General features: G+C 39.6%; 1 protein-coding gene across 1 annotated transcript; it reads right to left on the reverse strand.

Annotated features, from left to right (window-relative positions):
* Window positions 1-1,291: 1,291 nt before the first annotated feature.
* ZFAND1 (zinc finger AN1-type containing 1) lies at window positions 1,292-27,008 on the reverse strand. Its single transcript, XM_069100194.1, has 8 exons — window positions 26,790-27,008; window positions 16,938-16,980; window positions 8,632-8,671; window positions 5,486-5,613; window positions 5,301-5,392; window positions 3,297-3,415; window positions 2,080-2,235; window positions 1,292-1,982 (listed from the first exon to the last, which is right to left on the reverse strand). Exons 1-8 carry the CDS (start codon window positions 26,842-26,844, stop codon window positions 1,812-1,814), a joined length of 804 nt encoding a protein of 267 aa, XP_068956295.1. The 5' UTR covers window positions 26,845-27,008; the 3' UTR covers window positions 1,292-1,811.
* Window positions 27,009-27,838: the final 830 nt, after the last annotated feature.

Below are 27,838 nucleotides of genomic sequence, written 5' to 3' on the forward strand. Positions count from 1 at the left end.
GGTGAGCATCAAAGCTGAGTCACTAACCATTGTAAAAATCCTCTGATGCTGTATTTTATTTGGGGGAAGGCAAGGCAATTGGGGTTGACTTGCTGAAGGTCACACAGCTACTTAAATGTCAAGTGTCTGAGGACACATTTGAACTCAGGTTCTCCTGACTCCAGGGCCAGTGCTCTATTCACTGTGCCACCTAGCTGCCCCCGTATTTGATTTTCAAAAAAATCCTGCCTTCCAAGATCGTTGAGAGGACTGGAACAGTTTTGGGTTTTGTTTTTTTGTATTTGTTGCCCTAGGACTAAGCACTGTTCTTGGCACAAAGTAAGGGCTTAATAAATGTTTGTTGAATTAAACTGATATTGTAGAAAGGATTTCTATTCAAGTATGGATTGGATAAGATAAACTGAGGTCCCTTTGAGATCCTGTGTGTGTCCTTTGTCCCTGAACATTCAGATCTCATTAAATCCTTCAGGATGACTTGGTTGCAAAGTTTGGGAAATACAATGATTAATCTTCCTCTTTCCCAACAAGATGACCTCATATCCACCTGGGGCATTTTACTGAAGCTGCCATAGATAGTTGTAATGTTGCCTTTAAAGTGCTCTAGACCTGGAAGCAGGGTTAAGGGATTATTTGGTTCAATCTCCTCATTCTAAAAATTATTAAAGAACTACAAGAAGTAAATAATCCTCTAAGACCACATGTCTTGGTAGTGGGTATCTGAGCTTCCTGAATCCAAGCCTGGCTCACCTTCCCCTATGCCATGAAGCCTCAGTTTATGCAACATTCTGTGTTAAAAATAAAAACAAAAAAAAACCCTTTCCACTCTATCACTGGACCCTTAAAATGGCATGGAGCAGAGGGCAACCCCATTTTATAGACGAGAAAAATGAGTCTCAGATGATTGAATAATTTATCCAAGGTTGCAGAGATAGCAAGTACTCAAGTGTTGAAGTGGACACATTTTCGTAAATACCAGTGCTCTTTTGACTAAATGCCTAGCTTTTTTAAACAGCTAGGCCTATCTAGGAACATGCATGTAAAAGCAGATTTTTTTTAAATCAATATTTTTACATAGAATTTAATAAAAACTATTAAGCTCTTGCCACAAACTTCTTCTGAAACCCCTCTGTCTTAGCACAGATTTAAACATTCAAGGTTCTCTTTATCTATACCTTTCCCTTCTGCCCCCTCTCCTTTTGGAATATTAAATTGGAATTCCTACCTCCTCTCTTCCCATCCTTTAACCTTATTCCACAATCCCCTTCCCTCCCTCAAGACTATTGTCATTCAGTTTCAGGCACAATGAACTTTAATATTTAGTGATGATTTTGTACAGGAACATTTTCCTCAATTCCCATATTCAGCACTCCTACCATCCCCAGCCTGACCCAACAGGGCTATTATAAGGCTCAAATGAGGTAATATATTACAAAGCACTTTGCAAACTCTAAAAGTCATTATTATTGTTCCCATGTCTATTCTTTTATGACCACTTCTTGTGATGAAGTTTTAAACAAAGAACTACTAGTATCTATCACAGAATGTGACCTATGTGCTTTCTCTGTGTTTATGTATACAGTGATGCTTAAAACTTGAATTTGTTGATAACTAGTTTTCAGCCCAAACTTACTTTAATCATTTTCAGCATAATTATAAAAACTTTTTATATAAAAACTCATCAAACAATGTATCATTGTTGCAGTGGAACTAAGCTTAAAAGCACCTTTCTTTGAAGAGTACAGTGTTAATATTTAATAAATCAATTTCAAAAAGTATTGTTTTCCTAATGATTGTGGGTTGTCCTTGAATGGCTACTTTAAGTAAGAATCAGCATTTTCCAAAAATTGTTCTTCGTTATTAAGATATTCTAAGATAATATTTCCACCATTATATAAAGGGCAATCTTCCTTAGAAATCCATGTGTCCAAAGAGTGATCTGAAGGTAAGGCTTCTCCTGTTGCAATGTTACACAATCTTAATTTCTGTAAGAGACAAAAGGACTACAATTAGTAACTATACTTTGAAGAAAGTAATCTACCAATTTTCACATGACAATTACTACAACTTAGTTCACAGTACCTTGGCCGTTGCTTTGTTGTTCTCATTTTTAAGGTTGGCTAATGAAGCCGCAAAATCCACCACCTTGCCAATACTCCATTTACAGCAAAAGAACATGGGCTTGCTTTTCTCCTTGCTCCCCTTAGGTAAGAACACCTGAAAGTAAATTCTTTCTGTCTGCAAAAATAAAGTTAAAAAAAAATACACATTATACATTTCCCCAGCCAAGAGAATGCGACTTTTTCAATAAGAGGCAATAGTAGTTTGGAGCCGAGGGGGGAAAAAAGAGACAGTATAACAATTAGGTGAACACCAATACAAACGATAAAGGGAAGGTGATAATTAACCTATCAGGGGTTTTTGTTAGTGATTATCAAGTGTTCAGCAGAGAAATAATGGGAGTCAAGGTGCCCTTCCTCTAGACTTTTAATGACTTATTAAAGTCATTCAGAAAAAAAAGGTGACATCTCTCCTTCCCCAGCAAAAGCAAAAAAGAAAATGTAAGCCAATAACTTTCATTTCATTGAATGAATAATAATTTATGTAATAACTCGTCTTTGATTCAATAAAGGATATCAGAGGATAAGTAGGGCTCACTTTAATGTACCTACACCCCTAAAAGAAAACAGAAAGCCACAGAATATTAGCGGTGAAAAGAACCTTAGAAGTCAAAATACAGGCCCCACTTTTTTTTAGTGAGGCAACTGAAGTCTCAAGAAGTTTCATGATTTGCTCAAATGCAGAAAAATTTAAGAGCAAAACTCAGATTCAAACTCTTGACTCCCAGGCCACCTATACACCCAGGCTTGCTTCCTCATTTGCAGTAGGTATTACAAACAGAACCCAGGTCTCATGATTTCTAATCATATTGCTAGTAAAAAATACCCCAAACAACTTTACATTAAAGAAATGTCTATAAATAAAATTAATTACTGCTATAACAAAAATCCATTTGACAAAAAAGTTCAAGTTCTAGGAAATAGCACCATTTAGTTTAAACAGAAAAAATAAAATTCCATTGTAGTTAAATATGGACACCTTCCCCCTTCATTGTCTACACCATGCTTGAGTACTCATGCACGCACACACAACTTTGAAGTTTAATAAGATTATAAGATTTGCTATAATGGAGTTACACACATTTTTTTTTTTTTTGCTTTATTGGAGGGCAGTTGGGGTTAAGTGACTTGCCCAAGGTCACATGGCACACACACATTTTAAAAACACTTAAGCCCAACCTGTGGCAAAGATTTATCTCCATCAGCATGCATTTTTAATTTCATTAGTGCAACTTTTGCTGCAGTTTCATTGTTCTTTGCACCTCTTCGACCTTTGCTCGTTGTTCCTTTCTTAGAATCTGAAAATTTAGAAAATTAGCACCTGGTGAAATTATCATAGGCTACACTTTCTAGTTTCATTACAAGTGCTTAACAATAAATTAAAACACTAAGAATCATCCGCAAATGTAGTCCATAATACCTTTTTAAAGAGTATGACCCATTTTTAGCAAACTGGGTAGTATAATAAGAAAATAACATACTTTACTTAATAAACAAAGAAAATATATACTATGTCTTTGCAGTATATAAAGTGCCAGACCCGGAGTCAGGAAGACCTGAGTTCAAATATGGCCTCAGACACTTACTAGCTGTGTGACCCTGAGTCAGTCACTTAACCTCACTGTGCCTCAGTTTCCTCACCTGTAACATGGATATAATAACAGCACTCACCTCCCAGGATTATTGTGAGGATAAAATGAAGTAATATTTGTAATGTGCTCTGCAAACCAAAAAGCACAATGTAAATGCTATCTATCATGATCATGATCATCATCTACTTCCATTTCTGAGCAGTGGATTCTGCAAGGCATCTGGCTAGTGAGGGTTGTATGGTCTTCAGTATGGCATCCCAAACTATAGATGACAGGATTACATGTTTAGAACTGAGAGGAACCTCACAAGTCATCTAGTCTAACCCTCTCATTTTAGAGATGAAGAAATGAGGCTCCTGGAGACTAAATGGCTTATCCAAGGTGACACAGGACCTAAGGGGCAGAGTTGGGATTCGAAGCCTGGTTTTCTGATCCTAAATCCAGTCTCTTTCCACAGTACCATCTCAAGCCCCATGTAACATGACTTGAGAGCTGAAAGGAACTTTAGCAACCATCTAAAACACTGAGATTCCTCCAACTCTCAAATTCTATAACTTTGAAATTTCAACCAAACTGAGTAGGTCAGTCATGAAGGATAAAATGAAAAGGACAATTCCATATAATTTTGAATCAATCAAGTCCCACTTCTAGGAACCACCTATAAATCAACAAGCATTTAATTAAGCAATCCACTAAGTACTAGGCATTTTACTAGATGATGGAGATACAAAGAAGACAGCTTAACAGGGAGTTAAGAAAGCTTCCCCATTACAGCTGGAGTCATGCACATATATAGGCATATATAAAAAATATACAAGGTAACCTCAGAGGAAAGGCATTAGCAACTGGGATGACCAGAAAAGGGCTCAGGCAGAAGGTGGCATCTGATCCAAATCTCTCATATATACTCCCTTCTCTTCTATGACACAGCCGTCACTTTGGGGTAAACTCTTATCTCTTCACATCTGGATTACTGCAATAACAGGCTGGTTGGTCTTCCTGCCTCTAGTCTCTCTCCACTCTAGTTCACCCTCCATTCAGATGCCAAAGCTGTCTTCATGAAGCATAGGTGTGCATCACCTATTCAGTAAACTCTAGTGGCTCCCCAGTACCTCCAGGATCAGGTAACAAACTCCTCTGTAAAGCCTTTCACAATCTACCCCTTCCTACTTCCTCCTTCTCCCCTCCCCCAGTTTCCTTGCTGTTTCTTAAACAAGACACTTCATTTCCCAACTCAGTGCACTTTCACTGGCTTCCCCTGTGCCTAGAATTCTCTCCCTCCTCACCTCTGCTTCCTTTGTTCAAGACTTAGCTCAAATTTCACCTTCAGCAGCAGGCTTTCCCCAGGCCCTCTACTCCTGAAATCATCTTCCACTTACAATGTCTATCTTGTTCATACCTAAGTTATTTTCATGCCGTCTTCCACACTAGAATGTCAGCTACATGACAGTATGAACTGTATTTCTGCTTTTCTGCCAATGCTTAACAAAGGTTTTTTGACTGTAAGCAGGTTCATGAAGCAGGAAAGAGCTTTAGAACTAGCAGAATGTGCAAAGTAAAAGAAACAGGCATAACCAACTTTAGACCTTACCTATGATATCTTTAACAAGCTGCTGTGTGGCAGCCATCCGAGTCTGAGAAACTTCCAGTTTCTCACATTCGTGGTCTGACTGGTGCCGGTGTCTACAGAGAACAGAAAGAGTAGACATTGGTTGGTTCACAAACTTGCACAGAATCTAAAAAATACCTACAATCTTTGAATGGTCCAATCATCACCTCAGGCAAAAATTCTTCTCACAGAAGGGACATAACACTGGCACAAGCTCTCTTCCACTGCAGTCCTTGTACGAACATGGGTAAGATGAATGGCCATCAGTCTTCAATCTCTCACTTTTTACGTTCACCTAGGAATACAGAGAGGGAAAAATGTCCTTGTAATTCACAATTATAGGAAATTAGATTTTATATAAATCTATTTTGAAGAAATAATTTTAATACTGCTTTAGTAGAGCAATGGCTTTATTATTTTCATAAATGTCATCTTTTTGTCAGTATCACATTTGTATGTTTATTTCACATTTCAAATTTTAGTTCTTGGAGGGTAGATGCCATATCTTTTTAGATTTAATAAACAGATGCTTAACAAACTTCTACTAAACTGAAGCAACCAGGAGAATGTTTCTGACACTCCATACATGTTTTTGTAATGAATGACTAACTAGCTTGGTACATTAAACTTTTTCAAGTTTTCTTAACAAAGACTAAAGTGTACAATAACCAACTATTGTATATGTACATATACAATAATGAAGCTAATAACGATATATTCAGCTCAATTTTATATTACCTTCTCTTTTGTTTTGTGATATACTCACTCATTAGGAGATACTCCCAAGGGATTCAAAGACTATGGTCAGGTAACATCCCATCAATCTCAAAAACATGGACACCAAATAAGAGATTAGCTGTATTGGTTTGTTCTCCTCCACCCAGATTAAACCCAGTGTCTACTTTTTTAAAAATTACATAATTATATGAAATATTAAAAAATTAAAGACCACTATAAAACACTACTACCTTGTATAATGAACTTCATACAACATCCCATCTATTAGGTTATCCCTTCATAGAAATACAAGGGGTAAGAGGACACAAGAAGCACCCCCCCACCCCTGCTCAAAGCTAGGCATTGGTCAAGTCTCTAAAATGAATTTAGGGAAACACTGGCTGAAAAAATGGGTAACCAAAGAGCCTTTTTCCATCTCAATGCTTCCACCTTAGGCTCTAGACTTCTTCTTTTTTTTAGATTTTGTTTTTTGGCTTGTTGGAGGGGGGAATGCAGGGCAATTGGGGTTAAATGACTTGCCCAAGGCCACGTGGCTATTAAGTGTTAAGTGTCTCAGACCGGATTTGAACTCAGGTCCTCCTGACTCTATTCACTTTCTGTGCTCTATTCACTACTGCCTAGTAGCCCCAGGGCTCTAGACTTCTTAACCTCCTCCTATGGTGGTTCTACCAATATATGTTCTGCCTTCATTACTTAATAATTGGATTCACAGAGTCTACAATTATAGATATTAAACGGTGTGAGGGAAAACATCAACACGGACTGATTTATAAGCTGCTTAGGAAACATACAAATTGTATTCTTCCCACAGTGAATACTGTAAATGTATTTAATGAAAATTATGTTTTATCTTTATTCTTTAACATTTTTTAAATCCTAAATGAATATCATTCCTATGAAAATTTCATGACTGCAATGAGCTAACGCTTATATTCCATAGAAAGAGCTACCCCTAAACTTTTATTTTTAATTTTTTTAAGATTTTTCTTTTTGCTTTTTGGAGGGGGGAAGGTAGGGCAATTGGGGTTAAGTGACTTGCCCAAGGTCACACAGCTAGTTTTGTGTTAAGTGTCTGAGGCCGAATTGAACTCAGGTCTTCTTGACTCCAGGGCCGGTGCTCTATTCACTGTGCCACCTAGCCACCTCTACCCCTAAACTAAAAGTTTAGGGTCAAATTTTGACCTTTCCTTTATTAGTAGAAATGAAGAAAGTCTGTATTTGCATAATATGCACATATTGTTGCACCTTCATTGTCTAAATAATGCTACACATTCAAAGAAAAACACTTATTCATATAGGTTTTTGCTGACTATACCATTCAATTAGCATTTATGAAAGTGTTTTGTCTTTTTTTTGGAGGGCAATTGGGGTTAAGTGACTTGCCCAAGGTCACAAGGCTACTTTTTGTGTTGTGTCTGAGGCCAAATTTGAACTCAGGTCCTCCTGACTCCAGGGCTGGTGCTCTATTCACTGTGCCACCTAGCCACCCCCAAGTGTTTTATCTTCTCAAGTTTTTTTGGGTATGTATATAGTATGTACTAAGTCTGTCACCTTGTTCTGGACATCCTGTTCTGTTTTTTCTCCTGTGTGCCTGAAAGAATCTCCCTACAGTGTTGCTATTTCCTCTTACGAAAAAGAACTTGTCTTTTCTTCTCCAGTAGACTATAAACTTCTTTCAAGTAAGAACTAAAACTTTAGACTTTTTGGTACTGCCTAGAACATCTAGCTTGCTGTTTTGTATATAGAAGACCTCAATAAATATTTGTTGAGAGATAGATTGTACAGTGAAAAACTCAATCAAGTATCTGGATGTTTCTTAAATCTGTACTCATGGAGCACTGTATACACACAGAATCTCCAGATCAAAAACTTTATTTCTTATTGTTTATCTGTTTTCATACTCTGCTATACAGAGATTAAATCAGTTTCTAAAAATTTACTTACTTGCAATTTTTCACACTATCCAATTATTGGGGTCCAGTAAAAACAAATCTGTATAGATCTGGGTCAATGAAGAGCCATTAGCTTTATTGTGGACCTCATCAAAGGTGAACATAGGGCCCAAATCTTTAAGTAGACATGCAGCATGGCACAGTGTAAAAAGTCTTGAAGAAAGTCTGGTGACCTGGGTTCTGATCAACTATGCTACTATGTGACTTTGGTTAAATCAAGTCATCTCGCTAAGCCTGTTTCCTCATCTGACAATGATGGGTTTCACTAGATGATATCTAAGGTTCTTTCCAACTTCAAGGTTGGACTCTTTAATTTGTACATGCATAAGAAGTATGGTCACAAAATAAACTGTACATGCCAACATATAAAAGATTAACTTTTCTTCAAATGAACCTCAGTGGGAAAAAAATATAAAGGGGAGAGAAAATCAGTTTTTCACATATTTCTTTATCCAGCCAAATTTTATCCGGTGTTAGAAAAAAAAAAAGAAACTACAATTCCTAATTCCTATTACTCAGCCTCTTAATAAAAGAGAAAGACAGTGATAATCATACTTTAATAGAAATGCAAAAGAATGTTTTAAAATCAATTATGGGAAAATAGTAAACATGCTTATTCATACCTCAGAACAGTCATGAGACTCCCTGCTTCTGTGCTCAAGACTTAAGCCAAAAAAACAAAAAACAAAATCAGAAAATATAACAAAATTTTAACCATTTAATGCAATATAATTTTTAGATATTTTGCATTTATTCTATACTTTCATCATGTACAGTAGTGTCAGAATCAAATAGAAACAGATCCCTACAGCTGTATAATGACTTAGAAAACCACCAACAAACATTATTTATGTTGTACTTTTATTTATTTTGTTAAATATTTCTCAATTATTTTTTAATCTGATTTGGGCCCCTGGGGCTATAATGATTATATGATCCATGCTGTATAATTTATAGAATATGAAATATATTCTCTATAATATAATTAAATGTCAGTTGACTAGAGGTCCAAATCTCCCAATCTGTCTATATATTTTTTTAAATTGAGAACTATTCTATCTTAATAATAGGGCTAGGGACTAGACCTATGATTTAACTAGAAAACAGAACACCCTCTGCCCAACGCAGGTGTAAGGGTTATGGGATTTAAAGATCTTCATGCCCCATTGGACTTGCTGACGTAGCAGGAAGGGGTGGAGCAAGAGGAAGCGGAAGCCAAGCTAGAGTTCCTGCGGTGGCTAGCGATGGCTAGTAGTGGCGACAGCGGCAGCAGAAGCAGCAGCAGCAGAAGCGCGAACCCCTTTCTGAGCCAGCCAGAATTTCTGCTAAGGACTCCTGCTGAAGACTGCCAGAGGCCAGAGCTGCTGGGAGCATACTTCCTGGACGCTGGGTGGTTGCTGTGAGTGGGGAGAGGAGGACCTTTGCCTGAAGTAGTGTGTTCTGTTTTAAAGGCTTGAGAATGTGGGTGCTTTCTACTCTATCTACCTGTGCCAATTTCATAACTACTCTGATGTCTTTGACTTTCTGGTTTTGGGACTCAGTCTTTTGATATTTTAATAAATGTTCCAGCTTTATCACCCATATAGAAAGCCTGATATATTTCGTGATTGATAACTACATCAGCATATCTGTAATTTACGCAGGCATTGTGAATATTGCATTGCTGATATATTTGGCAACAGGATGGGATCACAAAATGTCGGGCCTCTATTTGGAAGCAGTGGGGCTTTAGAGGGAGAAATGGCTATTCCAGGATGGGAGGATTTGCCTTACTCCTCTCTAGCCAGAGAATGGGCCAAAAGCACAGGGCCCTGTGAAAACTGGGAACCAAGGCTAAAAGAGGGAGAACCTGGAGATTTGGAAAGATGTTTGCAAGGAATACCCATAGAACCAGGCAAAGAACTGGCAGGAGTGTGCAGGAGAGGCTGGGTCCTGCTAACAAGTTATCACCTTATGTGTAAAAGTAGGGATAAGCTGCTGGAGGAAAGAGCACGGATGGCTAGGGAGTCAGCTGGTTTGCCTGAGGATTCTTCTGTGTCACAGCATTCAGAAGAGCAAACTAGAGGGACTCACGTGGTCCAGGAACAAGCTACTGTTCATATAGCTAAAAGGAAGCAAAAAACTAGCAGAAGGAATGTGCATGCAGCTTTTGTACAGGCTGGGCAGAGTTGCCCTGACAGCTTCCAGGAGAATGTGTGTGAGGAGAATGGAGCAAGATTAGATGAGGAGTCTTCTAATGTAGAAGCTCTCCCCATACAAAGAAGAAGACAGGAGAACCACCAGGGCAAAACAGAGTCCAGGGAGATAATTGAGGATTTCACTCAACAGGAGATCACTGATATATTGAGTAGATTCACCCAAAGAATGGGGGAGTCTTTAGTGTCTTGGATAGTAAGAATCACTGATGAAGGCGCTGGAGGAATAACACTGGACAGTGAGGACTGCTTAAAATTCATAAGTATCAGTCAGAATCCTTTTGTACACCAAGCTTTTAGGGATCACTATATGCAAGGAGGTAACAACAAAACTAATCTGTTAGCTTTAGCTGCAGAGGGATGCAAAAAGCAATATCCTACTGACTCTATGTGGACTAGGGCAGATAGACCCTGGTACTCACTTAGAGACTGTATGAGAAAGCTAAAGGAGGAGGTAATGAAAACTGCTATCGTGATTGGAGATGCAAATCCATATTATGATACCCCCCTAGGAGTTCCTCATAGAAATATCATAGTGAAGACGGCTCCTCCTGCATATAAGCACCTAATTCTGACTCTATTAATTGGAGAAATAGGGCACCCTCTTTCAGAGGTGCTGGATAAGATTTCACAATTAAGTGATCTAGGGGAATGGAAAAAAGACAAATTTCCTCGAGAGAAGAGTAAACAGCCAGAGGATTCAGAGACAAAATAGACCCACAAGAAGGGAACTGTTTACTGCTCTATTAAGAGCAGGGGTGGACTTTAGAAGAATAGATAGTATTCCAACTAAAGAGCTGCATAAGCTGTACCAAGAAAAGGTACTTAGCATTAGAATGAATAGGGAAGCAGGAACCACCCCTGCAGGTACTCCTGAATCTGAATCTTTGTATCCAAGTTTGCCCCACCTTCAGGGAGAATAGGAGATAGGCCAAGCCCCAGCTCAGATAAAAGAAATATGCAGAAGAGATTGCAGACCCCATATTGGTTTAACAATATATTGGAAGAATGGATCAACTACTGTGACTAGGACACTGCTTGATACTGGGGCTGAGGCCATACTTATCTATGGAAACCCTGATAAGTTTAAACATGGAACTCCTATTACCATCACAGGTCTAGGAGGGGCTGAAATATCAGCCAGACAAGTTAAAATAACAATGAAAATTGGGCAGTTACCTAAGAAAGAATATACTGTGGTTGTTGTACCCATTCCTGAATACATCATTGGAATTGATGTATTGAGAGGCATGACTGAAGTTACCTGAAGGGAGATACCAATTTGCTGTAAGGAAGATAGGAATTAATACAGTTTTGGTGGGAAAAATAAAAATGGACCCAATCATTTTACCTGAACCTTCTGAATTAATTACTTTAAAACAGTATTGTGTACCAGGTGGTCAAGATGAAATTACCACTACTATAAAGGAATATGTTGAAGCAGGAGTGTTAGTCCCTACAACCACAAGATGGAATAATCCTGTCTGGCCAGTAAGAAAATCAGATGGGACATGGAGAATGACTGTGGATTGTAGACAGTTGAATAAGGTGACTCCTTCTTTGTATGCTGCTGTTCCAGATACCATCACCTTAACAGAAAGGATCCAGAAATATGATGGGACTTGGTATGCAGTTATTGACTTGGCAAATGCCTTCTTCACCATCCCAATAGACCCTAAACAATGGGACCAATTCGCTTTCACTTGGCAGGGTAGACAATATACTTTCACCCGCTTGCCACAAGGGTACATACATAGCCCCACTATTTGTCACAGGATTGTGGCTGAACAGTTGGATGAATTAAAGCTACCTGGTGTACAGCTTACCCACTACATTGATGATATCATGATACAGGGAAAAGATGCGAAAGTAGTGGAAAGGAGTTTGACCCTTCTAATTGAGCATATGAAAAGTAAAGGGTGGGAAATTAACCCTGCAAAGGTTCAAGGACCAGCTCAGAATGTGAAGTTTTTGGGTATACAATGGAACAAGGGGCTAAGGGAGATTCTTCCTCAAGCCCGACAAAAGATTCAGGATTTTCCTACCCCTACCAATAAGAAGGAGGCCCAAAAGTTCATAGGATTGTTTGGATACTGGAGGCACCACATTCCACATTTGGGACAGATTTTAAAACCTTTATATAGTCACACAGAAGAAATATGAATTCGATTGGGGACTTGAGCAGAGTAAAGCTTTTGAAGAAGCCAAGGCTGCCATACAATTGGCCCTAGATTTGTGGCCCATGCAAAATGGTCCAGTGGAATTGCAAGTGACTGTACAAGATGATTATGCAAACTGGAGCTTATGGCAAAAACAACAAAGCCGAAATGTACCTTTTGGATTTTGGTGTAGGAAACTCCCTTCATCTGGAGTCCAGTATACACCTTTTGAAAAGCAGTTGTTAGCTGCATATTGGGCTTTGGTGGAGACTGAACAACTCACTCTGGTCCATGAAGTGATATTAAGACCTGGAATCCCAATTATGACCTGGGTAATGAGTACCCCAGCTTCTCACAGAATTGGACATGCCCAAGAGGCTAGTACAATCAAATGGAAGTGGTATATTCAAAATAGAGCGAAAACAGGCAAAAGCAGAGTCTCTGCTCTACATGAATCTGTAGCAAACATAGAAATTGAGAGGAATGACACACCCCCTGAGCCAAAGCAACAGTTGGTACAGTCCACTGTAAAATGGAATGAGGGATATGATGTATTAACTGAGGAACAAAAGAGAAACGCATGGTTTACTGATGGGACAGCAAAATATTTGGGCCAAAAGACATTGGAAAGCAGTGGCCTATAACCCATGTGCTAGAAGGACTTTGGAAAGTACTGGGATAGGTGCAAGTAGCCAATATGCTGAACTTATGGCAGTATATCAAGCCACCAAAATAGAACAAGGAGGACAGTATCATATATTCACTGATTCATGGGCGGTAGCTAATGGGTTAGCTACATGGATGCCCACGTGGAAAAATGAAAATTGGGAAATTCATGGCAAACAAATCTGGGGCAAAGAATTATGGGAGGATATCTGGAACATGTCTTTGGTCACTGACTTGTCAGTTTTTCATGTAGATGCTCATGTGGCCCTCACCACACCAGAATGTGAATACAATGCTCATGCTGATCGACTGGCAAAGATTGCCTACTGAACATATTGTCCCTTCTTTGACAACAACTGATGATCTGGTATTAGCAAAATGGGTCCACCAAACAGCAGGCCATTTGGGGGTCCAGGCCACACAGAAGTGGGCACAAGATCAAGGTATTAGTATCTCTCATTCACTGTTAAAACAGATAGCAGAAGAATGTCATATACATCAACTGGAAAAGGAGCGAACTTTGCCTCGGGTAGTAACTGGAGAGATAGCAAGAGGAAAAGTCCCAGCCCAAATCTGGCAAATAGATTATATTGGTACACTACCACTGGATAAAGGATGCAGATTTATATGTACTTGTGTTACACCTATTCAGGTGTGCTAGTGGCTTGTCCTTATAAGAATGCAACCCAGAAAAACACTTGTAAAACTCTAGATCTCATAAGTCTATATTATGGAACCCCAATGCAGATTCAAAGTGACAATGGGTCACATTTCAAAGGCTATGAAATGAAGAAGTATTGTATACTAAACAATATAGAATGGATATATCATATTCCATATTATCCAGAAGCATCTGGGTTAATTGAAAGAATGGATTACTGAAAGAACAGTTGAGGAAGTTAAGTTCCAATAATTAATATCAACATTGCAAGGATAATTTTTTCATGGCTTTATGTAATTTGAATAATAGACCATTGGGAGGAAGTACACCTCTAGCAAGAATGATGACCCCAAATCTGCAAATTAGAAAACAACAAACACATAAGATCCCAAATATTGAGTATTGGACCTTGAGGCCAGATGTCCCAGCACCGTACCTAGGAACACCTGGTTCGGTGCAGTATGATTTAGATTTAGAGGACTTTTGGTTGGACAGAAAAGAAATAAGAAAAATCTCCACTGGGATATGCATAAGAATCCCTAAAAATCACTTTGGACAGATTTTACCCAAATCAGGATTAGCAGCTCAAGGAATACATGTATTGGCTGGAGTAATAGATTCTAATTATCAAGGAGAAATTGTTGTAACATTCCATAATTTAGGTGAAGGGCCCATACAAATTCATAAAAATGATAGGATAGTTCAAGTGATTATCATTCCTTGTAAAACAATACCACTTGTAAAAACTGACCCTCCTTCCAAAATAACTGTCAGAGGAACTGAAGGATTTGGTCCTACTGATAGAATAAAATCAGGAACTAAAGTATGGGTAAAACGGAAGCCAGATGATGTTCCAAAGGCTGCAGAGATTATAGCACATGGGAGGGATAACACTGTAACTATTGTTTTTCTGGAGAAGATGATTACAAAATTGTACCCTTAACTCATTTATTCTACTGTGAGTGAGGCTACAATAGTCTGGTTATTGTCTCTTTGCTTCTTGATTTTTTGTCTGTTCACCTTGTTTGCTAGATTTGTTTCCGCAGGCTTGGTACCCTCCACCTGTAGATGCCTGATAGCTTAAGCTAGATGTCACCCCCTGTCTGCAACTGTGATGTGTCACGCTTGGACCTGGCATCAAGCATATTAAGAACTGACCTCTCAAATGGGACCCCTTGGGACAGGGACAGCTCTACACCCGATTTCAGCAGCAAGTAGCCGTGGAAGAAGAGACCTTCACCCCTTACCACAAGATTTTGGGGCCCCATTTGTTCGGGGTGGGGGGAATGATGGGGAGCCTGTGCTTAAGCCCCACCCTAAAATATGGTTTTCTGTGTTTATTGTGTGCTATCCTTGTTATATTGTGAAATTTTGTTGACACCAGTTATTCCTAATGTATTTTTGCTAAGTAAGGGACATGAAAGATCTTGGGGCCGAATGTAAGGGTTATGGGATTTAAAGATCTTCCATGCCCCATTGGACTTGGTGACGTAGCAGGAAGGGGTGGAGCAAGAGGAAGCAGACGCCAAGCTAGAATTCCTGCGGTGGATAGCAGTGGCGGTGACGGCGGCAGCAGAAGCAGCGGCAGCAGAAGCGCGATCCCCTTTCTGAGCCAGCCAGAATTTCTGCTAAGGACTCCTGCTGAGGATTGCCAGGGGCCGGAGCTGCTGGGAGCACGCTTCCTGGACGCTGGGTGGTTGCTGTGAGTGGGGAGAGGAAGACCTTTGCCAGAGGTAGACTGTTCTGTTTTAAGGGCTTGAGAATGTGGGTGCTTTCTACTTTATCTACCTGTGCCAATTTCGTAACTACTCTGATGGCTTTGACTTTCTCGTTTTGGGACTCAGTCTTTTGGTATTATAATAAATGTTCCAGCTTTATTGCCCATAAAAAAGCCTGATATATTTCGTGATTGATAACTACATCAGCATATCTGTAATTTCCGCAGGCACTGTGAATATGGCATTGCTGATAGAGTAGGCCAGTACCTTCTCTGCAACTTCTAGTCGTTTAGCATTATCAAGAGCACTAAGAGGTTAAGTGGCTTGGTCAGGATCACAAAGCCAGTATATGTCAGAGGCAGGATTTGAATTGAGATGCTCCAGGCTTCAAAATCAGCACCATGCTTCTCTTCTTAATATTAACAGCAAAAACTGACCATTGAATATCACTTTTCATTTGTATGCCTTATGATATTCTACTTTGGGAGTCTGAACTTTGTAAATATCCTCCTGCATTGGTGCCACTAGCACATATTCTGCTTTTACATTTTAATACTTTGATCCAAAAATCTAGAATATAATCACAGACAGAAAATTGAAGGGGGTAAAAGAACATTCATACCACTCAACAGTTAAAATGGTTCAAAGAGGGGCAGCTAGGTGGTACAGTGAATAGAGCGCCGGTCCTGGATTCAGGAGGACCTGAGTTCAAATCCAGCCTCAGACTCTTAACACTTACTAGCCGTGTGACCCTGGGGAAGTCACTTAACTCCAATTGCCCTGTCCTCCTCCCTCCAAAAAGAAAAAAAAAAGAATGGTTCAAAGATATTAGAAAGTTTCTAAATCCAGTCATTTTTCAAAGAGCACTAATAGATAAATATCAAACTCACTAGTTACTAAAGCATTAACCAAGGTATGCTATTTTTACACTGATGCCAATCTCAGATTAGGGAAATTTCATCAGGAAACAGTCTACCAAATTGTTTTTTGCCTTCTAATAATCCTTTCTGAATATCCTGAAGACCAAGTTCTTTCAAGGTCTTATTCAGTATTGTTAAATGCTATATAATGTGACAACTTAACTGGAATATATTTTCCAAAATATTCAGTCAATTCTCAAGTTTTGCTTTGTACTCTAAAAATATGTTCTTGATACCACTTGAAAGATTAGATAGCCCGAGGACTAATAATTATCACTGACACTCTGTGTGACGGCAATTCACACATTATTTAACTGGTGTTTCAACCTCATGAGTGGAGCTCAAGAAATTCTAATGTGTGGTACACATCCATAAATAAGTTTTATTCCAATGAATACTATAATAACTATATAATATGTAATATTATGCAACTATATAAATACCATAATATAACTATAATAAATATTAAAAAATAGCCATGGGTATGGCTAATAGCCATAACTAGTGTATATACCACAAGAATGGTCTCCATTTTCTCCATAAGAAATAACCAGGTAGAGACCTTCCACTAATCCTCCATTTTATATATAATACTGCAAATATGCCTTACCAGAATATTCCGGAACAGCCATCACACACAAATGGAAGAAAATCTAAAATTAAAAGAAAAGATACATACTTCTCAGATTGTGATTTTATTTTATTTTATTTTCTTAAGAAAATTTTTTTAAAAGTGCTATTCCATTACAGGTATACCATGCTACATACAGCACAATCATATGAAACTGTGAGAGGAGGATAATGGAATTGGAACTATTAGGAATTAATCATCTTTTGTGCTAAGAAGGATGAATGAGAAGTCAGATGTTCTAAGTTTTATTTCCTGATATTCAGTAAAATACTATATGCCTCAATTATCAAATGGAAATAGTAATTATGGGTCTCTTACTACTTCATGGAGATACTGTGATGATCAAGTAAGATGTACAGGGAAAAATCTGAAAAGGTTAAAGCAAGGGCAGGTAAGAGAATGAGGCAGGTAAGCTCAATGAGTAAGAGAATGAGGCAGGTAAGCTCAATGAGTGGTACTTGAGGAGAATCGCCATGGATAATAAAAAGCTTTTTTGTTTTGTTCTGAGCTACATTAGGGAAAAAAGAACTAGAAAGGGCTAGAACTGCTGCTGTGTAGGTTGAGATGATTAGCACAGTAGAGACAAGGATGAACTCCTCGACTCATATTTTTTTCTTTTTTTTTTCTCTGCCAAGAGAATGGCCTTTGGACTGAAACAAAACAGTAACCTTTGCAAGACTAGAAAAGAAGAGAAAAAGTGATGAGAATGGAGTCTGCAAGTTATAGGTTAGGATTCTTAACTTCTATTCTTGGCAAAATTACAGAAAATATCAAACATATTTTATTAAGTAGCACAAAACTAAGAAACAAGAGGTCAAGAGCTTAGAGACTACTGGGAAGTCTCTCCCTCATCTCCTTCTCCTGGCTTTTTAGAAATCTCAGCTAAAGACCTATTTTCTGCAAGAAATCTTTTCCAGTCCTCCATATCCTTAGGGCCTTTCCCCTGAAATGATCTTCAAATCATCCTATATGTCATGTTTGGACATAAGTTATTTTCATATTGTCTCCCCCATGAGACTGTGAGCTTTTTGAATGTATGGACTTTTTTCCTTTCTCTGTATCCCTAACACCTAGTACAGTGCCTACCACATAACAGATGTTTAATAAATGTTTACTGACTTATTTCATGAATACTTTCATGAAAGGAATAGGCACCAAATAACATCACAAAAAGAAAAATGGATATTTTGTTAGGGAACTAGTTTCTAAGCTTGATGGTAATTTCTGAATGAGTTATCAGGTAGAGAAATAGCATCAATATGCTGAAGCAAAGATCAAAATTGCAAAATTATAATAAAAATTAAAATGAAAAGATATAGCATAAAAAAACAAGAAAAATTTGAAGATGACTGCAACAATGAAATTGATAGTACGTCTGAGAGATGGAATAAATCTCAAATGGAATTCTGCTAAGTGATGACAGTAGGGAAAGTCTAGAAATGGCAGTGAGGAACAGGGAGAATGTCTATTTCTGGCTCAGTGTGGGGAGAAAAGGAAAAAAATACATATATTCAGCACTGGAAAGGAAAGGTCAGAAATGCAGTGTCTTCTAGAGGGAGCCAGTTTTCTATGAGTTAAGTAGATGTAAAGTATGTGAAAAGAAGTTAGGAGGAAGGAAATATTGCAATTGATAGATGTTTCAAAGGGCACAATGTAAGGAGAGTGAAGAACATTAAAGGTAGATCTGGAGATGAAAGAATGGAGTGGCAGGGAAGAGTAGGGCTTGTCTTGGTCAATGGTGACTGAATCACAAGGGTCAATGGACAAGGAAGAAACAACTATTTACTAGTTGTAGGACAGGGTAGTACCAGTTGCCTGGGGTTTCCATATCCATGAAATCCATGTTCGAGGCTGATATCCATCTTTCTCTCCTTAAAGAGTAAGGAAGGAACAATAGTGACCATGGACCTGGCATGAGGACAAGAGATACCCCTGGCTTGCCTCGTGAGGGCAGGATCAGACTGTAAACCAAGCAGTAGGTTATCGGTCAAATAAGCCTCCAAATACAGTTCATCACGCCCAGTGAAGAAGCCTCACCTTCTCAGCAAGCAAGTGATGGAGACTCCAAAGAGAAGCAGGTAAAGGATAAGAACCTCAGAGTCAATAAAGGCTCACACCTGCCTGAGTTAAAAGTGGCAACAGAAGGCTGTGATACTGCTGTGGCAGCTAAAGTTAGTTGGTATAACTGTTGGGTGATGTTGGTGGTTTCAGGACAGTGAGTTCTGAGCAAGAAGGCCTTCAGATCCTGTCCCTCAATAGGGCAGAGGCTGGGATAACCACTCTTAACAAGTGAAACAATGGAAACTTTGATTCCTACTTCAGCTCCTAGTAAGGGGAATGACAGCTCCAAAAAGCAGTCATGCTTCTCGGCCTATTATCAGATATTGATTTGTAGTTGGGTGGGCAGTTTATAGAGTTGATTCTTGGACAAATATCTTAGACAGATATTACATGTTTTCTTGATACTTGAGAACTACTTCATGAACTGATGAGGTGAAGTTGTGTAATCCCATACATAGTAAATGTCCATTCCAAGATTATGCAATAGACAATTAATGACATGTTTCCCTGTCTACAAAATGTAATTCCTTTAAATACCTTTCCTGTGCCTCATATTTAATTAGGAGCATGCACAAATAACTCCAGATATATTCACAAAAGGAATGTACTGCTGTACTTCATTTGGGAGGTGGAATAAGCTACAATTTACAACTTCATTCAGGCAGGCAGGGCCAATATAGTAAAAATTACAATTTAACCAAAATTAATCTATTAATTTTGATGCCATCCTAATTAAATTACAAAAAAATTATTTTATGGAGCTAGAAAAAAATAACAAAATTCATTTGAAAGATCAAAAGGTCAAGAATATCAAAGGAACTAATGGGAAAAATATAAAGGAAGAAGGTTTAGCAGTACCAGATCTAAAATTATAGTATAAGGGAGTAATTATCAAAACTATCTGGTAGTGACTAAGAAATAGAAAGGTAAATCGGTAGAACATTGTAGATATACAATCTGCAGCAGCAAATGGATATAGTTACCCAGTGTTTGACAGGTGTAAAGACTTAAGCTTTTGGGATAAGAATTCATTATTGGATAAAAATTATTGGGAAAGCTGAAGAGAAGTATGGCAGAAATTGGGCACAGACCAATGTAGCCAAGATCCGAAGGAAAGCAGAAAACTGAGGAAAAAATATTTGTACACAGTTCCTCAGATACAGGTCTCATATCTCAAATATATAAATAACTTTGTCAAATCTATGAAAAGGTGAGTCATTCCCCAAGTGATAAATGGTCAAAGGATATGAACAGGCAATTTTCCAATGAAAAAAATCAAAACTTTTGGTCATATGAAAACATGCTCAAAATCATTATTGATTAGAGAAATGCAAATTAAAACAACTTTGAGATATCATACTATACCTACCGTGTTTCCCCGATAATAAGCCCTCCCCTTACTGTGTAAGATTCCTCTAAAATAAGCCCCTCCTGAAAATAAGCCCTATTGAGATTGCTACTGTAGTGAAGGTGATCCCCTGCGCTACACGCTACATTACGGTACCCTCTGTATGCACCATCCCCCCCCAACCCCCCCGGGAAACGCACGCCGCGCTCCAAGCTGCATCCAATCAGAGCTGCAGCAGTGAGCGCGTCATCCTGTTCTTCCCCAGTGATTTGCTTATTGAGTAAAGGTACATTTTTTTGTTCACATTTACCTGTTTATTAAAATTGCTGTCAATGTTCATTAAAATAAGCCCTCCCCTGAAAATAAGCCCTTTGGTGTTTTTCTGTCCAAAAAAATTAATAAGACAGTGTCTTATTATCGGGGAAACATGGTATCAGTCTAGCTAAAATGACAGAAGAGGAAAGAGACAAATGTTGGAGGGGATATGGAAAAATTGGGACCTTAATTCATTGTTGCTGGATCTGTGAGCTGATTCAACCATTTTGGAGAGAAATTTGCTCAAACAATTATTAAACTGCCTAAGTCCTCTGACCCAGCCATACCACTATCAGGTCTCTTTCCCAAGAGCATCAGGGAAAATGGAAAAGAATCTACATGCTCAAAAATATTTATAGCAGTTGTTTGTGGTGGCAAAGAACTGGAAATTGTGAGGATTCTGTCAACTGGGGAATGGCTAAAAAAAGTGTGGTATAATTTCATGCCATAAGAAATGATGAGCTTGGGGTGCAGTCAAGAGGGCGGAGTAGAAGTAGGACCTCCCCGCAGCTCCGGCTTCCACCTTCCCCAATCCATGTAAAAAGGGGACTCTAAACAAACTTTGGAGCTGCAGAACCCACAAAATGACACAGAGAAGCTAACCTCCCTCTGACGACAGCCCGGAAGGCTGGCAGGAATCCAGCGCAGTGCTCTGGGAGCCCAGCCCAGCCCCATGCCAAGGCTTTAGCCCCAGGGCGGGCCTGATCAGTCGCCAGCCAGAGAGACTCCAGATCAGGAGCAGCTGTGGCCCTTTACAGATTTATCAACACATAGATGCAAAGGACAAAGTGAGAGGTCAGTGCAGTCTGGACTTTGGGACCCAGTAAGTGGGAGTGCGTGGCTTTTGCTCCAGGGGCAAGAAGCCACTGAGATGCTGGCACAGCCAGCCAGCGCCATGTGGCAGCTTCAGCTCCTGGCCTGCAGAGTGTAGGGGAACCAAGCACTAGTCTGAGGGGTAATCACTCTTGCTTTAACCTGCTTGGATCTGGATTGAGGTCTAGGGTGGAGGTCCTGGGGTGTGTGTCCAGCTTGCCAGAGCATGTGGAGACCTCAGAGAGGGCACCCATCTAATACCTCTGGCAGCTGAGAAAACCCCAGCGTTTAGGATGAAAGCTCCCCTGTCTGGTGGCAGAGACCTATTGTGGCAAAAAGCCCAGGGGTCAAGTGACTGGGGGGCGACATGACCAGGCAAAGGAAACAAAGCAGACAGAAGATTCCAACATGAGACTCCTATTTTGGGGACAAAAAGGAACAAAGCATGGAACAGGAGGAAGACAGTGAAGTCAGTACTCCTGCACCAAAAGCTTCAAAGGAAAATACGAGCTGGTTACAGGCCATAGAGGACCTTAAGAAGCAGATAAGAGAAGTGGAGGAAAAATTGGGAAGAAAAATGAGAACAATGCAGGAAAATTACGAAATGAGAGTCAACAGCCTGACTGAGGAAAATACCACCTTAAAAAACAGACTAACTCAAATGGCAAAAGAGGCTCAAAAGGCAATGAGGAAAAGAATGCCTTAAAAAGCCAAATTTGCCAGATTGAAAAAGAATCTCAAAAGCTCAATGAGGAAAAGCATTGCTTCAGAATTAGACTGGAGCAAATGGAAGCTAATGACTTTATGAGAACTCAAGATGCTGTTAAACAGATCCAAACAAATGAAAGAATAGAAGGCAATGTGAAATTATCTCATGGGAAAAACCACTGACCTAGAAAATAGATCCAGGAGAGATAATTTAAAAATTATTGGACTACCTGAAAGCCATGACCAAAGTAAGAACCTAGAAATCACCCTCCAGGAAGTTCTCAAAGAAAACTGCCCTGATGTTTTAGAACCAGAGGGCAAAATAGAGGTTGAAAGAATCCATTGATCACCTCCTGAAAAAGATCCCCAAAAGAAAACTCCTAAGAATATTATAGCCAGGTTCCAGAATTCCCAGATTGAGGAGAGAATATTACAAGCAGCCAGGAAGAAACAATTTGAAATATTGTGGAAACATAATCAGGAAAACCCAGGATCTGGCAGCGTCTACACTGAGGGATCGAAGGGCTTGGAATATGATATTCCGGAGGTCAAAGGAGCTGGGATTAAAACCAAGAATCACCTACCCAGCAAAACTGAGTATCATGTTTCAGGGGAAAATATGGTCATTCAGTGGAATAGAGGACTTTCAAGCATTCTTGCTGAAAAAAAAAAACAGTTGAATAGAAAATTTGACATTCAGATACAAGAAGCAAGAGAAGCATGAGAAGGTAAACAGGGAAAAGAAATCATAAAGAACTTATCAAAGTTGAACTATTAACATTCCTACATGGAAAAACAATAATTGTAACTTACAAAACTTTTCTCAGTAGTTGAAGGGATTAGAAATATGTATGTCTATATATGAAGGTATATGGGCATATGAATACATATGTGAATGTGTGTATATATGTTTACAGGTATACATAGATAGAGGGCACAGGACCAATTTAATAGGAAGGGATGATACTTAAAAGGTGAAATTAAGAGGTGAGAGAGGAATATAATGAGAGGAGATGGAGAGAGACAGAGTGGGGTAAACTATCTCATATAGAAGAGAGGCAAGGGAAAATGGTTACAATGGAGGGGAAGACTAGGAAGGCAAAAGGGAATGGGTCAACTTTATTCCCATTGAATTTGGCTTGAGGAGGGAATGAAATACACAGTAAATAGGGTATCTCACCCTCCAGGAGAGTAGGGGGGGAAGGGGATGAGAAGGGGGATGATGGAAGGGAGGGCAGGCTGGGGGGAGGGAAATTGGAAGCACCCACTTTTGAAAAGGGATGGGATCAAAGTAGAGAATAGAACAAATGGGAGCTGGGATAGGAGGGAGGGAAATATAGTCAGTCTTTTGTAATATATCTACTATGTTATTGTTTTGCATTAGCCACACATGTACAACCTATACTGAACTGCTTAACTTCCCAGTAAGGGTGGGTGACAAGGGAGGAAGGGAATGAATCTGGAATTCAAAGTTTTAAAATCAAATATTCAAATATATACATTTACACACACATATACATACTATAATAATACTATTTTACATGTAATTGTGAAATAAGATATACAGGTACTGGGGCATAGAGATCCACTGGAAAAGTCGAAAGGGGTATGGGAGAGAGCAGATTGGAGGAGGGGATATCCTGTGGGACTGCTATTTTGGGGCAGTGGGTAGGGGAAAAATGGGGAGAAAATTTGTAACTCAAAATCTGGCGGAAATGAATGATGTAAATCAGAAGTTAATAAAGCATTTGAAAAAAAAAGAAATGATGAGCTCAACGATTTTAGAAAAGCGTGGAGGGACAGAGACAAAATAATGAATATCAAAATGAGCATAATGAACATAACACTGTATACAATAACATTGCAGCAGTATTATTTTAAAAACAACTTTGAGCAACGAAGTCATTTTGACTATTATAAATACCTAAATTAACCTCAAAGATCCTATGAATGCAGATGATGTTTGAATCCAGAAAGGAATATTGCTGTGGTGTAGGAAATGATAAGCTGGTTGATTTAGAAAACATGGAAACACTTGGACTAACGAAGGAAGAAGCTATCTACCTTCAGAGAAACAGATGGTAAGAGGAAATAAGCATAGTACAGTTTCATATATATGTGTATGAGTTTATATGTGCCTATATGTCTATGTTTATAGATATCTCTTTCTACCTACCTATCTTTGTATGTATGTATCTATCTATCTATGGTTATTTGTAGCCTTCTTTAGGGTGGAGGGAAAAGGGAGGGGAAAAAAATAAAGCAGAAATGCACAGCAGAGAACAAAAGAAAACCAACAAGGAAGCAAAGAAAAGCTGGGCAGATTTTAAAACAATGTGTAGTACTTATTACATAGGTTTTCTTTAAAATGGAAATTTGTTTTATTTTGAATCCTCTCTTATGGTCTGTTGTGTACATGGCAAATTTTTTTTTCTCATTTTGTATGTAAGTGCAAAATTTCTTTAAAAATCACAAAAAAAGGACCTTATCCTATAGTGTAGCTGATTAAAAAGATAGTAAGGATTACTTGGTCAAAAAAAAATTACTTGGTCAAACAGAAATCAATATTCACATATCCCCAGCCAAACTGATCTACTTCAAAGAACTGCCTCATAAACAGAACAACAAAATCAAAGCTCACTTAGTTGAAATAGTTCTTTTATGTAAAATGGGAATGGGAGCAGAAGTAGACTGGATTTAAATGTTATTGCTGCCTGTAGTTGTCTGCTAATAGTTATCATTATGTCAAATAGGGAGAAATGTATAAAGGTCCTATGCTACAGTGGAAAGAGCAGTAAATTCTAAAGATCTGGAATTACAGTCCCAGCTCTCCACTACTAGCTGTACCTTAGGAATTTAACTTCTCCGGGCTTCAGATTCCTCACCTGGAAAATGAGGGGGTGAGGTCACATGATCTATAAAATCCCTTCCACTTTTAATATCCTGTGATTCTTTGAAGAATCTCCTAGGAAAGACAGGAAAAGGTACACTCAAAAACAATGTTAATTTTAGATTAACCTATAGATTAGATTTTAGATTAATTTATGAAATAAGATATAGAAATGCCTACAAATGGGGGGAAAAAACCTGGCTCCTAGTTCTTGATAAACGTGATCAAGCAGGATTGTGCTGGCAAAAATATCATATAGCTTTTTGTAACTTTGATGCTCCTTTTGATGAGATCAAGAAGATCTCATCTTCATCATCTGAGAACAATACAAGGTCTAATTCCTGGGACAAAACTTTTCATTAAATCACTTCACTTAGACCTCTTCATTATAATACAGTGTGAAGAATTCAGCATGAGTCAGTTATGAATCTTCCCTTAACAAGAAAATCTATCCTTCAGCAGGCAGTGTGGTGATGACGAAATTTTAATATATAATATATTTAGGTCACTATCTCTTCTAGACCAAAAGCTGCTTGAGCTACAGTAATTTAAATGGATAAAGCTATGTAACCCTGGACATGTTATTTAACCTTGTCTGCCTTAATTTCCTCTCCTGTAAAATGGGGATAATAGTACCTACTTCCCAGGGTTACTGTGAGGAAAAACTGAAATTACATTTTAAAAGTGCTTTTTAAAACCTTAAATCAGTAACTACAGAAACACTAGATATTAAAATAGGTAAATATACTACAAAAATGTGAGTATCTGTTATTCAAATTGCTCATCACGTGCTAGTGACCGACGGTCTCATAGTTAACCCTACTACTTCCAATTACTAACTCTCTACAAATGCCCAGCAGGTCCCATGCACAGACACAAAGAATGTTGACTTAGAAGACCCGAGAGATCATCTAGCCCAAGGTTCTTAACCTAAGGTATTTAGATTTTTCAAATATGTATATTTTGATAGAAGTATTTCAATATAATTGGTTTCCTTTGTAATCTTATGTATTTTGTTCTATGCACTTAAATCATGATTCTGGGAAGTCCATAGGCTTCACCAGGCTGCCAAAGGGGTCCATGACACAAAAGGGTTAAGGAACCCTCGCCTGTACAACCTTTAACTACAGATGTGGAAACTGAAGCCCAGAGATGGGGGGAACTGACTTATCCAATCTCAAACTGCTACTTAAGCGTTACAACTTGCCGGCCACTGTTGCAGTCAGCTTACACGGAGAAAGGCCTACTGGTAAGGACAAGGGCAGTTTGAAGTGACACGGCTGCAAGAAACCTGCAGGCTTCTTCCAAGCCCTTAGTCTTCTAGCACTAGCTGGGGAGCACGATCTCCACAGGCATCCAAAGGCTCAGAACCAGGGGGCGCATCCCCTTCACTCCAGCCCCGCCCATAAGGCAGTGTAGCCCCTCCCTCCAGTCCCGCTCACAAGGCAGCGTAGCCCCGCTCCTCCGGCTCCGCCCATAAGGCAGCGTATTCCCCTTACCTTAGGCCCCCCCCGCCCCGCCCACAAGGAAGAGTAGCCCCTCCCCTCCAGCCAAGCCCCACCCTTTCCGTAGGCCCTGCCCCGTCCACTATGCTCGGCCTTCCTAGCTCTCTGACCCCTTCCCTTTTCTTCCTTTCCAGCTCCTTTGGGTCTCCAAGAGGCGGCGTCCGCTGCTTCCTAAAACCCTCCCGGATCACCTTTCTGCCGGCAGTGCTCCACCTGGCAGTGCTTTCCAATGTCCAACTCGGCCATCGTTACGTTCTCGGCTGCCTGCTAAACTGAACGGACAGAGAGGAAGGGAAGAGAGTGGGCCGGAAATGCTGAGGCGCGCGGTGCTTTCTGGGATTGTGGCATTTTGCGGCAGCTGTGTACAGGCTCAGCTGGAAGAACTTGAGAGATTGTTGCGGGAGGCGGGTAGGGAGGGCGGGTTTCCGGGGTTGGAAGTAGGAGGAGGTGGCATCTGAATCTAGGCATTGCGCATGTGCTGGACGGCCTGGCGCGGCCGGAGGACGCCCCCTTCTGGCGGACTTTGGGGTTGTGGGAGCTTCGGTTTCCACCGGTATTTAATCTGACCTCATACCATTAAGTGATTTTTATCACGTGACGCAGTCCTACCAGAAACCTTTGGACCCTGCCCTCCTTCACAGCAAATGAATGAGGTGGAGGCCATCACCTGCGGTACAGAGGGAAAAAGCACTGACTTTAGAGTCAGATGGACACTGGACCTGGGTTCTAATGCCACCTCATACTTAAAACGAACAAAAAAAAAATCAAGCTGGGAGGGGAAGACCCTCAGGTTTGCTGCTCCAAAGAGAAACTGTTACAAATGACATTCACTCCAAGCCAGGAGGGCCCCAGCTACAGCCATTAAGTGTAGAGGGAAGGGGAGGGGACGGAAGATAAGCTCTAGTCAATAAACCCAAGTTAAGCAGCTGCTTCTGGCCTTCAAAATTTACCTTTCTTTGGAAAGGAGAGGGGAAGAGGGAGGGGGAGCTGAGTCACCCAGCTGGTTGGGTCGTCCCATTCAGGCAGCTGGTCTCCTCACATGTTGTGTTTGTCCTTCATTTTCAAAGAGGATCATGGCATCAGGGAAATGATGACACGACTTGCAGTGGACTTTGATTTGAGTGAGGGAAGGCAATGCAAGGTAACCAGCCTCACTTTCTCCTCCAGAGCCATCTGGATCCAGTGACCAGATACTCATCAGGAAGACTGGAGATGGACCAGGATGCAGTGGAAGACCTTG

This window comes from Petaurus breviceps, unplaced genomic scaffold (genome assembly GCF_028583685.1).
Source record: "Petaurus breviceps papuanus isolate PSGF00001 unplaced genomic scaffold, PetGlider_PUasm1.0 38, whole genome shotgun sequence".
Lineage (NCBI taxonomy): Eukaryota > Metazoa > Chordata > Mammalia > Diprotodontia > Petauridae > Petaurus > Petaurus breviceps.